Source organism: Camellia sinensis, chromosome 5, assembly GCF_055761805.1.
Source record: "Camellia sinensis isolate YWXY chromosome 5, ASM5576180v1, whole genome shotgun sequence".
Classification (NCBI taxonomy): Eukaryota; Viridiplantae; Streptophyta; class Magnoliopsida; order Ericales; family Theaceae; genus Camellia; species Camellia sinensis.
Genome location: NC_138965.1, coordinates 135,506,499 through 135,519,437, shown reverse-complemented (window position 1 = coordinate 135,519,437; position 12,939 = coordinate 135,506,499). Strand labels below are relative to the sequence as shown.

The following is a 12,939-nucleotide window of genomic DNA, read 5'->3' as shown; positions in this document are numbered from 1 at the left end:
ACCGCTTACGATGGTTAGTTTTAGGGCATATTTTGATTAGCATCCTTATGCTTCGCATGTGTGCATCATTCATCTGTTTTGCATGCATCGGGCTCGGCCCATCATACAAACTGCATTGTATTTCAATTTCAATTTGAATACATATACCAAGTTACATTTCATATGACATGATTAGAATAGCCGAGCCTATTTTAATTACATTCTCGCATGCATTGCATTAGCCATCTTAACATGAACTAGGATCATGCATGATTTCTAACTAGTTCTCTGTTTTGGCTCGGAGTACACTGTGAGTGTTTACGCTTTAGCATACTGCATGAGATGTGTATGTTGCCATGTTTAGCATGCTTGCCATGAGGCTAACTGCTTAGTTGATTGACTGCATGAATGCCTGTGGGTGAAGGTTAGATTGCTTGAATTGGAACAATTCATCAAAAACATCGTCTTAGCCTACTTGCGAGTAGCAAACTTCAAACCGTTTTCAAACAAACGAACATGAAATGTTTTGTTTCAACTTAGGCGATCTAGTCTATACTTTTATGCTGTGCGCATCACATAGTAATTCTAGGTTAATAACCAGAATAAGAACACATGTGTTTTCAAAAACAAAATATCATGCTTAGTAAAGGCCGATCTTTTGATTGGGCCAGCGGAGGTGCTCATTGCATGACCTTCCCCTCTCGTACCCAAGTTCCCAAGCCGAGACAACTTTGGTGATGATGAATACGTAGCTTAGGCACGAGTCAGGATTTCCTAAATTTCCTCCAAAATAAAACATTTAGATGGCGACTCTGTATCTGGCAAAGCAGTCCATGTTTAACACTTCTTTATAAAAATCAGTTTTCCAAAACAATTTGACGGATTTGGATTCTTTGGTGATTTATCGATCTTGCATTGCACTTTGTGAGATTAGATTCAAAACAGCGACATTGAGTCCGAATTGTAGTAGCTAAAGAACAAAACGGATTCGCGCCCTCGGGCGCGGAGCCGGGAGTTCTCCGGGGCGGTCTACAGTTTCTTATATTATTATATTATATTCATACAAAAAAGAGGAATCTGCTTGAGCACAAACATTTGAATGCTTTGGTCTATGTGAAGTATAACACTAAACTAAGAGAGAGTAGTATCAGAAGATGATCCAATACTAATTAATGAAATTGATTCGGATGATGAATGGATTGCTGAAAAAAAGATCCTGTCCTCTCCTTTGATGCTTCTTGGCTTGATGAAGAAGAATTGTTCGATGCCGAAGCAATTAGGACTGTGTCTATCACTACATATGATAGAAGTGTGGAGAATCGATTAACTACGACTACGATTAATGTTGACTCATCTTTGAATGCAAAGAAAAGAAAAGTTGGTGAAGGTTCAAGTAAGTTGTTAAACAATTATGGACTAGTTGCATACATATTATTATATGTGTCTATTTAATTAATTTGAATCCTATTTCTTGTATAGGAAATGATAGAGGAAAAGGCAAGGCAGCAAGATACACTCTTGTGGATAAAGATATAGAGTTGAAAGAAGTTGGTGGAATAGATGATGGAACCTATCCCATTATAGATATAGCAGACGAAGATGATGACAATACTAATGAGGATGACTTAGAGTGACCTATTATTTATTTATTGCTTTGTTTATAGAGTATTAGAGTTTTAAGTTATTTTGTTTATTGAACAATTGGAATTTAAGTTATTTTGACTATCACTTAAGTTATTTTTTATTATAGTATTAATGAGAATGACTTAGAAAACACTTATAATACTTGAAATTATTAATTAATTTTGGTTATATGCTTAGAGTGGCCTTTAAGAATTTTATTTGGTAATTCTTATTTTTTTTACTCTTTTTATGCTATATTTAATTAATTTTATATTTTATAAAAATTTAAAAAATCAAAATTCGAAAGGCTTACGCCTCAATGCCTTGAGGCTTACGCCTCGCCTCAACAAGGGTAAAACGCCTCGCCTTGCGCTTTCGCCTTTAAAAACACTGAAAAATATATAATTTTTAAAAAATTTCTCAACATGTGTTATAAGAATATATATTAATAAATATTTTTAAAAAAAATGTCACTATCATATTATTTTTGTCAAAAATTATGTTTAAGACCAAAACAACAACAATGAACAAAAATTAAAGAATTTTCTCATAAATTCAATATCGACACAGAAGTTCCATGTTAACCAAAGGTAGAAAACGGAGAAACGACAAGAACACAGAGCACCAATGTAATTTCCTGGTTGGTTGCCGAGAAAACAGATGAAAACCAAAGTAAAACCTCACCTCAGCTAAGCAGTTGTGTGGAGGTCGCTTAAGCACGAGGTTCTGTATATTATCCGACGCAATTTATTTAATTATATATATATATATATATATATATGTATCACTTATCTTTGCAGACTTTGCTTTTGTTTTCTTGACTCTTCTCGGAAACCAAACGGTTTTGACGTGTGTTTTTTTTTCCCTTGAATTGAATGTTCGAATGAAGAGTTGAAGACGACAGCGTCGTAGCACTCGTTTGGCGTATTGGTTGGGTTGGTTTTTAGTTAAAAGAAAAATATTTGGCAGCTGGAATTTGTGTGGTTTGAATTGAATGGTTCGAATGTGTTAAAATGACGTCGTTTTAAGACATTTGAGTCATTCAAGTTAAGAAAATTCAGACTATCTAGCATTATTGTTGGTTAAAATAGTCGTGAAAAATAAAATAAGTTAAAATATTAATAAAATAAAATATAATATTTAAATTATAATTATTTTATTTTTTTTCTTATAAAAATTAGACAAATCAAAAAAATTCAATTCAAACGAAACATTTAGGGGTTGTTTGGAATGTCCTAAATAAGTGTATTTTTTGTCTTTTTGAACTAAAAAGTTGAGGAAAAAAATATGAATGTTTGAGTTAACTTTTTGACTTTTCACGAAAAAATATGTATTAAAAAATGTATAAGAGAAGTTATTGATGAGTAAGGATTCTCTCCTTACATTCCCTACTTCACTTCCTCCTTGCAATGGTTAAGATTCATTCTAAAAGAATTTAATGGCTCAGATTACTTTATTAAAAATTAAAAAATAATTTTTTTAGAATGATCTCCACCATTAAATTCTCTTAAAATGAATCTTAACCATTGCAAGGAGGAAGTGAAGTGGAGAAGGTAAGGAGAGGATCCTTGCTCGTTATTGATAGCCGGTACAGCAGTCTGGCAGAGTAGTGGCAGATTAGGAGATAGGAAATTATTGCCTACTTCTCAGGTTTAAATTGGCTGTGTTGTCCGGCCCTTGGGGGGCCCACCACGGGTCACGTTTTGCTAATCGGAACCGTTGAATGTGTAGAATTCGTCGAGTACTATATGTTTGTAAAAAATCATGGTGATCGAATATCGATAACTATCTGATCGTGTTAGTTTTTTTGTTAACCGTTAACTATAACACCATCCATTTTTTATACAAAACTAATTTGATAATATAGTTAGCGATATCCGATTAACGTGATTTTTTATAGGCATATAGTACTCGACAAGTTCTACACATTGAACGATTCAGATTATGAAAAAGAGATCTGTGATGGCCCGCACTGCCTAATATTACCCTCTAATTTAATGAATAGATATACCTAATTTTTTTTTTACCCCATTGACAGCCCAGTAAAGTGCACTGCGGGTACCACCAGTCATGTCTTTGTATGGAAATATTGTGTAAATTAATATTTTTATATTTTTAATTGGTGAATAGTAATAATTTTTTAACTTTTTAAATAATTTTTTAACTTTTTAAATTTTTTTAAAGTTGTCAAACTTGACCTTAATTTTAAATTAAAATAAACAAATCTCAAACGAAGCCTATTGTCAAGCAAAAGCAGAGAGAGAAGGTTCGTGGAGACGAATTCAGATCTTCGGTAGCCCTTTCCTGTCGCCCTTACCGAAACGGCGTCGTTTTCATTAGTTTTTTTTTTTTAAATTTTTCCCCAAAATTTGAAATTCCCGCTTGTTTTCTACTCAGCTCTGTGTTTTGTTTTGTTTAGCCCTAAGACAGAGATGGTAGATGAAGAGAGAGAGAGAGAGAGAGAGAGAGAGAGAGAGCTGAGCTGAGAGATGAGACAGATGGTGGAGGGGCGCGAGGGCGAGGGCGAGGGTGAGGGCGAACGAAGGATGGTGAAGGGGCGCGACGGTGAAGGACGAAGGATGGCGGAGGGAGGAGACTACCATTGCGAAGGACGAAGGATGGAGGAGGGAGGAGATTGCCATGGCAATGGAGGGAGCATGGCGGAGGGAGGAGACTGCCATGGCGAAGGACGAAGCATTGGACTGCACTAGTACCTCGAAGCAACTCCTGAAACGATGTTTGAGTGGGATATACTAAAGGCATTGAATGAGGCGGCATTGACTGGGGTGCGTTATTTCCCTGCAATAGTGATACATTTATTAAAATATTTATACAATCTATACTACCACTTGAATATAAAGTATGTAAGCAATTACAACTCACATCATATGTACGACCCATGGCAAAGGGAGGTTGAGATTGGGATTCAGGTCCAGATTGGGATTGAGAATTATAAATTGCACGATCATGACCCTAAAGCAAACCAACATAAAGAATAAGTGAAATTAAAAAAAAGTAATAATGCATTTTCATTTTAAAAAACATACAATATGAAAAGAATACCTCAACATAATTACTACTCATGCCAAAAGGAGGTCGAGATTGACCTTGTGGAGTATAAACACCCTAAAGTAAACCAACATAAACAAAAGAATAAGTGAAAAACAAAAAAAGTAATAACGCATTTTCATTTTAAAAAACATACAATATGAAAAGAATACCTCAACATAATTACTACTCATGCCAAAAGGAGGTCGAGATTGACCTTGTGGAGTATAAACACCCTAAATTAAACCAACATAAACAAAAGAATAAGTGAAAAACAAAAAAAGTAATAACGCATTTTCATTTTAAAAAACATACAATATGAAAAGAATACCTCAACATAATTACGACTCATGCCAAAAGGAGGTCGAGATTGACCTTGTGGAGTATAAACACCCTAAATTAAACCAACATAAACAAAAGAATAAGTGAAAATGAAAAAAAGTAATAATGCATTTTCATTTTGAAAAAACAGACAATATGAAATATTACCTTAACATAATTACTACCCATGGCGAAAAGAGGTCGAGATTGACCTTGCGGAGTGTAAACTGTAACACCCTATAGAACCAATGCGCAAAAAGAAACAGAAATTCACATGACAATATTGCAAGAAGAAGCAATTGAAGATATGTTGGTGCCGTATGAGGTTCAATTACCCTAAGGTGTATGCATGTTCAATTACCTATATTGAATGGCTACCCAAGGCGGAAGACGGTTCAGATTGACCTTGAGAAGCAGAAAAAGAAGCACCCTACATGCATCACAAAATAATAAATATCACGCTACTAGTTGCACACAATAATAAATATTGCAAGATTAATACAAGGTTGCACAAAATAGTAAATATTACCTGACTACAAATATTACCCATGGCGACAGGAGGCTCAGATTGACCTTCAAGAGTACAAAAACCATCACCCTGCAAACAACCAATTTATTTCATTCATGATTTTCCAAACACATATAACACAAAATTGATAACACATAACAATCACACATAACAAAATTAATTACCTGCTTAGATTGCATTCTTTTCTTCTTCGCAATAGATTTTTCCATCCCGCCCTTGATCCTCCTTCTTCCCTTACTAGTTGCTTGTCTTTTCTTCAGTCCCTTAGCTTGGATTGGACAATCTACTTCCTCACTCTGTGGGCATGTGTTAGTTGAGGAATTTCTCAATTCAGTGACCTCCACTTCACCACAAGTGTGCACACTTAATTTCTCTTCAACCATTACGCTCAATGCTTCACCTTTTGCAAGTGACAAATGATAAGTTTCTTCACTTTCCGTGGCTCTACTTGCTATTGCCCTAAACATATTCATCAATGACCTATATCGATCGCTTTGATGTAGTTTGACATCAGCCTTGACATCATACCCACGGCTATCTTTCACACTTTTAGCCCTTGCTTTCTTAGTCCATCGTTTCAAGATGTATTGTGCAGAAAGGTCTTTTGCATTCAATATTTCTCTAAGCACCTTCAAACAATGTCGACACACTATGCCCTTCACTTCAAACTTCTTGCAACTACAACTCAAAAAATCATCTCTATGCATTATCACATTCTTATCTTTGTTTCCATCTACCACCGTTCGAATTGTGAATATGGTACTCTCACCACCATTAAGAGTGCCTACAATGGATGCTTCAATGGACTGCACGTACTCATTTTGGAATTCCTCAAAAATTGTTTTGGTGTAAATATCTGCCATTTGCTTTAACATCAAAGTTGGAATGGAAACCCTTGGCAATTTTTGGGACAAATTATATTCGGCTTCCAATTCTTTATACCTCTTGTCATAGAGCACCCTCTCAAAGTGCATGAAAAACTCTATCAAGTTATTATCACAATTGAGATAATCCTTCAAACATGCATTGAATGATTCACTTAGTTGAGTAGTACTCATTCCAGCTGCCCAAGAATTCATAACATATGGCCATCCCCATTTGTCCTTCACACCAAAAGTTTGCTTTAACCAATGATTATTGTGTGCATCATACCTATCAAGCATTTGGTCCCATCGTATTCTAAATTCTTCTTCATCATCAATTTCATGCATAAATTTTGCAAACACACCCTTCACCTCCACATCTCCAAAAAGACAACTTACATGCTTCACAGCGTTTTGCATCAAATGCCATGTGCAAAGTCGGTGGTTTGTATTAGGCATGATAATTGGAATGGCCTTAGCCATCGCAGCATCTTGATCTGTGAAAATAGTTTTTGGAGTTTTGTTTGACATTGCCTCCAAAAAAATCTGAAACAACCATGTGAATGATTCGGCAGTCTCATCATACATCAACGTTGCATCGAATATAACCGTTTCTCGATGATGATTAAATCCAACAAAGGTTCCAAAAGGTCTATGCTCGTTATTTATTTTGTAAGTAGTGTCAAAGGTCACTACATCACCAAATTGAGCATAGTCCATTATCATTTGAGCATCGGCCCAAAATATATTAGTTATCTGCTCTTCACAATCTAATTGGACTGCATAATAAAAGGATGGATTTTCCACAGTTTTCTTACGAAAGTATTGCAACACACTACCCGCTTCTCCATATTCCAAATCTTTTTGTCTCTTCGATCTTAAATAATTTTTTTGGTTCAATTTGGTGAAGCCAAGTGATGCTCTTCCACCACATTCCCTACCCAATAGCTCATAAGCAGACCTAAGAGGAATTCCAGATTCTGAAGCCAATTCTACTTCAATTTCTTGGGTGGTAGATATTTTTTTTTGGGATGGCAACATATGAACACACTCTTGACGCACAAGGTCATGATTACGATGTTCAACAAAATCAATTGCAACATATTTCCCTAAATTTCTATCTAACTTTATACTCAATCGGGCACCACAACTACATCGCACCTCTTGTCTTGGAAATTTTACTAGTGGATCTCGCTTGTCAATACCCCGAGTTCCCTCTTTATAACATACAAAAATCCGTGAAGTTATTTCCTTGGTTTGTTTGTTCTTGTGTGCATACGACTTCCTAATACTAAAGCCCACATTTCCGCCATAGTTATTGTAAAAGTCATATGCAGCTTGTTCAGAGTCAAATGGCATGCCCAATTTTGGCTTCCAACCACAACTACCCAACTCATCAACAACATTATTTTCTTCCATTACCTACAATTGAGTACCATACAAATAATAAAATAAGCTACTTCCCAAAAATTGATGGATAGGATTTTTTAGAAGTGTGCCTACAAATACTACTGAGTAATTTATATAACATTTTCCTATACATATAATATACTAGTGGGACTGATGAATGATATGAATAATTATATATATATATATATATATATATATATATGCTTCAGCTTTGTTTAACTTTTCTTTTTCTTTTATTACCTATTTTTTTCTGATTGTTATCTTTTGTAATATTTGGTACTGAAATACACACGATAAAGCTTTTCCAATATTCCATGTCTAGCTTTTGCCCAAGTCAAAAGATTACTGTATTTTTAGTGGTGAAATTTTCAGCAAGATGATTCAAAAAACACTTCCAAGACCAATTCAGCAAGATGAAGCACAAGTCATATTTGTTTTATCTGGAATTCCTGGAATATTTGTTATCTGGAATTCCTGGGACACATAGAGGGAGAGAGAGGGGGTTTGGAATTCCAGATAACACCAATTCCATTCTTTTGTAATGTTTGGTAGTGGAATATACCTTTTGCCCAAGTCATACAAACACATAACACAAATATTAAATCAATTGGTAGTTGTTATGTTCTTCATTTTTGAACAATTAATAGAATTAATTGAAATTTTTTTTGAACACATAATAGTTTATCAATTCTGTTAATTTTTAGAATTCTGGGTCAAATTTTTTTTCAATTAACAGAATTCTGTTAACATTTTTGTAATGTTTGATAGTGGAATATACCTTTTTGAACAATTCCATCACTAGGTCAAAAAATTAACTGAAAAAATTAACAGAATTGAAAAAATAACTGAAAAAATATTTGGGTCACCATCACAATATTAAGTTGAAAGCCACAGAAAATTGAAGAACATAACAACAAAAAATGAAAAAAAAAAAAAAATTGAAAAACCCAGAATTAATATTTTTCTATAATCTTTTTTGACTTCTAGAAACATTTATCAAAAATTTCAGACAGATATTCAAATATATATATATATATATATATATGTATATATCAGCTACAATAATCTGAAAAATATCAGCTACAGATATTCACTTATTTTACCTCCTCAGGGCCGCAATCTTGCCTCGCCGTCGCGTCGCATCCCTCCGTCATGCTTCGTCCTTCGCCATGGCAGTCTCCTCCCTCCGCCATGCTCCCTCCATTGCCATGGCAGTCTCCTCCCTCCGCCATCCTTCGTCCTTCGCAATGGTAGTCTCCTCTCTCCGCCATCCTTCGTCCTTCACCGTCGCGCCCCTCCACCATCCTTCGTTCGCCCTCGCCGTCGCGCCCCCCCACCATCTGTCTCATCTCTCAGCTCAGTTCTCTCTCTCTCTCTCTCTCTCTCTCTCTCTCTCTCTCTCTCTCGCTTCGTCTACCATCTCTGTCTTAGGGCTAAACAAAACAAAACACAGAGCTGAGTAGAAAACAAGCGAGAATTTCAAATTTTGTGGAAAAATTATAAAAAAAAAAAAACTAATGAAAACGACACCGTTTCGGTAAGGGCAACAGGGAGGGTGACAGGAAAGGGTTACCGAAGATCTGAATTCTCGTGGAGACTGCAGTGACCAGTGACCGTTTTTAAAGAGAGAGTAGAGAGAGAAAAAACTTTGGCGGGAGAATAGTCTAATTCCCCATTAAGAATTTGACGTTTTTTGTGGAACCCAGATGTACATCTGTGTGTGGATAAAGTGGTTGGTCCGATGAAAAAAAAATGGGCAATCAAAATATTAAAATTTAAATAATTAGTAATACAATACTTAATTTTTATTTATTGTCATTTTAAGAAAGATCCCCTTTAGTTCTCATTTTGGATTGGAAGGCACGGTTTAAACTCGTTACGAGTCTCATTTCAATAAGTATTTCATGTATTTCATTTACATAAAAAATTAGATTAATTCAATAATTGTAACTGTTTAATTTTTTACTAAAAAATACACAATTGTTGTATTTTTAAAAATAAACTATATATTTCTTTTAGTAACAAACGTAATAAATTGAATAAGTTACAGTTATCGAATCGATCTAATTTTTTTTATAAACGAAATACACAAAATACCTGACAAAATAAACAGTTCAGATCATCAAAACGGGCTTGCGGTGAATCCCACAAGCTCAAACAGCGCCCTCTAAACCAAAATCTGGACTGAAGGGATCCTCCTTCTTATTTTAAATAGGGAGAATTTTATTTCAGTGTAATTTAAAAAATAATTATATATATATTAATGATAAATTTTGTAACACTAAAAAATAATTTTATAAACTTTATAATGTATCTGAAATTATATTTTGAATTTACTATTTAACTATTATTTTCCATTTTAAATGTGAGTAATAATGTACTTGATTTTAGGAGAAATATCAAATCAGTGACATAGTCAATTTTTTTGTATTTTCATGGTGGTGTAATTTTATTGTGTGCATGGTGTAAATCCTTCATGTGCTTGGTGCAACTATTCTTATGTGTTAGTGTTGTAACCAAAAAAAAAAAATTTTCCATTTGTAGTGAAATTTTTTTTTTATAATTTCCCCCTGATTTTAGTATTTTAGAGTAAAATACTCAAAGTAGCTTATATTTTTAGAGGGAATCACACATAAGTAGAATCAGAAAAAATATTTACAATAATGTAAAAAAAAAAATTAATTATAATTATTAATACTTATCACTTTTTTATAAATATTTTTTTGTTATCCTCACTAATGTGTAATTCTCTCATATTGTTAAAAATTTTGTTCATAGGAATGGCAACGGAGCGGGACGGGACCGAGGCCGGGGACTACACTTCACGTCTCTGATCTCTGAAAGTGATAAATTCTCCGCCCCCAATCCCCAACGGGGACCCATCGCCCACCCTTGCCCCTACTCCCAATCGGGGATCGGGTATCCTCGACCCCGAAAAATTCCCGAATTATTATTATTATTTTTTGTTTTTTTGATTTGTAAAAATCTATAAACATCCAATTCAAATATATTTGTCAACATATTTTCAAATTAAAAAAATCTGTAAACATCCAATTCAAACATATTTGTCAACATATTTTCAAATTAAAAAAATCTACAAACATCCAATTCAAACATATTTGTCAACATATTTTCAAATTAAAAAATTTGTAAACAACAAAATAGCATCTATCAATATATCCTATTCAATAACTCTGTCCAGCAGAATAGCATCCTATTCAAATCAATATATCCTAAACAACAAAATAGCATCTGTCAATATATCCTATTCAATAATCTGTCCAGTAGAATAGCATCCGGTTCAAATCAATATATCCTAAACAGCAAAATAGCATCTATCCAGCAGCCCACACACAAAAGAAAATTCAACAAGTTGCAAAGAAAATAAATAGTCCCAAGCACAGCCCGCAAGGGATAGGCTACCAAAAAAAAAATCTATTGCAATATAAAAAATCAAATCCATTGCAATATAAAATTAAAAAAAAAAAAAAACATTGTTTCTCCAATACTCATACAACCACACCACAACTTTCATCATCTCTTTCAACTTGAATTCCTGTTAAATAACATAAGGAAAAAAACAAATAATCAATACTAATAATAAGATGTAAAAAATGTTAACAATTAAAATAATAAAGATATAACACAAAAGTGGCATACGACTCATCCGAGTCGATCTCATCATCATCATATATAGTCACATAGCCCACCAATTCCAATGTTGAATTTCCTAAAAAGTAAAGAATATAAATTCAGTATTGAAATTATTCCATGGTAATATAAAAGTGAAATAATAATATGTAGATTGAATGAAATAACAATATGAGTACCTTTCATCTCTGCACCCCACAATCAACTTTGTGCACACATTAATGCTTCTAATGTGTTTGGATGAAGTCTACTACAATGTGGACTCACCAACCTTCCACTAGTACTAAATGCTAACTCAGAAGCAATAGTGGATACAAGAATAGTTAAAATATCCCTAACTATTGCCTGTAAGGTCGGATACTTTGATCCATTGGCTTTCCACCAATTCAAAACATCAAAACCTGAAGTTCTTGGCAAAACATCATCTTCTAGATAATGGTCCAACTCTAATCTTACATTCTTCACTTTTTTACTTCTCTTTCTACTAATAAACAAATCAAATTCTGAAAGGGTCTTTGTAACAATTTCTAGATGAATAGAAGAGTCACCAACAACATCTGTCTCCATACCAACTCGGTGCTGATACTCTTGCAACAAATCATAACAAATCTGACAAACCCTATTAACTTCATTTTCAGCTTTGTCTCCATAAAGTTTTTCAAAATAAAACTCCAATACACTCATCTTATACCTAGGATCAAGTACAACAGCAACTCCAATAACATCATATATCACTAACCAATATTTATCAAGTTTTTTCACCATTTTTGATGCCATTGTTTTAATCACTTCAATTTCACAAGAGAGCCATTGAGACAATGTCATCCTAATCTCACATAAAACTAGGAAACAAATATTGGTTGTGGGATACTTAGTACCAGAAAATAACTCTGTGATAGAAAAAAAATATCTTAAACCTTCCACTAATCTCTCTAGCAAACTTTCATTCTTGTTCACTTGGCACAGTCTTATATTGGGGCTCTATAGTTTTTAACCGAGAAAAAACATCCTTATACAATAAGGCAGTCTGAAGCATCAAGTAGGTTGAATTTCACCTAGTTGCACAATCAAGTCCTAAGTTCTTAGTATGTGAATTACGTAATTGATTGACTGTTTCTTCAAATTTTTCTTGTCTTTTTGGTGTTGCTGTCCAATAAGCTACACTCTCTCGAATTTTCTTCACACCCATTCGTATGACATCCAATCTATCTTTCACTATCAAATTCAAAATATGCGCACAACAATGCATATGAAACAAAGTATCACCCAACAAAAGCGATGTATTACTCAACTTATCCATCAACATAGTAATCATGACATCATTTGTGGAGCAATTATCAACAGTAACAATAGAGATTTTTCTATCAATATTCCAATCCATCATACACTCAAGCAAAGTATCACAAATAACTTCTTTTGTGTGTGGACATGGAACGTAAATAAACCTAAAATATGATATTCATGAACAATTATTAATAATATGCAAATTGAACTGAATAAGATAGAACTTTTAAA

General features: G+C 33.9%; 2 protein-coding genes across 2 annotated transcripts; both read right to left on the bottom strand.

Moving 5' to 3' along the window:
• Positions 1-1,945: 1,945 nt before the first annotated feature.
• On the bottom strand, positions 1,946-9,044 carry LOC114258422 (protein FAR1-RELATED SEQUENCE 5-like). Its single transcript, XM_082872118.1, has 10 exons — positions 8,877-9,044; positions 5,665-7,785; positions 5,501-5,569; positions 5,140-5,208; positions 4,982-5,044; positions 4,824-4,886; positions 4,666-4,728; positions 4,486-4,575; positions 4,317-4,401; positions 1,946-1,992 (listed from the first exon to the last, which is right to left on the bottom strand). Exons 1-10 carry the CDS (start codon positions 9,042-9,044, stop codon positions 1,946-1,948), a joined length of 2,838 nt encoding a protein of 945 aa, XP_082728244.1.
• A 2,238-nt stretch (positions 9,045-11,282) lies between these two features.
• LOC145791700 (zinc finger BED domain-containing protein DAYSLEEPER-like) lies at positions 11,283-12,201 on the bottom strand. The gene is made up of 4 exons (XM_082872117.1): positions 11,696-12,201; positions 11,604-11,612; positions 11,484-11,503; positions 11,283-11,329 (listed from the first exon to the last, which is right to left on the bottom strand). The coding sequence occupies exons 1-4, from the start codon at positions 12,199-12,201 to the stop codon at positions 11,283-11,285; spliced, it is 582 nt and encodes a 193-aa protein (XP_082728243.1).
• Between the last annotated feature and the right edge of the window lie 738 nt (positions 12,202-12,939).

Coding starts and splice junctions, on each gene's coding strand:
- LOC145791700 (XM_082872117.1), bottom strand. CDS start 12,201: ATGGCATCAAAAATGGTGAAAAAACTTGATAAATATTGGTTAGTGATA. Junction 11,330..11,483: donor GAAATTCAACATTGGAATTG/GTGGGCTATGTG, acceptor GTTATTTAACAG/GAATTCAAGTTGAAAGAGAT.
- LOC114258422 (XM_082872118.1), bottom strand. CDS start 9,044: ATGGCGGAGAGAGGAGACTACCATTGCGAAGGACGAAGGATGGCGGAG. Junction 4,576..4,665: donor TGAGTAGTAATTATGTTGAG/GTATTCTTTTCA, acceptor GGTTTGCTTTAG/GGTCATGATCGTGCAATTTA. Junction 1,993..4,316: donor GTTTCAGGAGTTGCTTCGAG/GTACTAGTGCAG, acceptor TATATTTTTCAG/TGTTTTTAAAGGCGAAAGCG.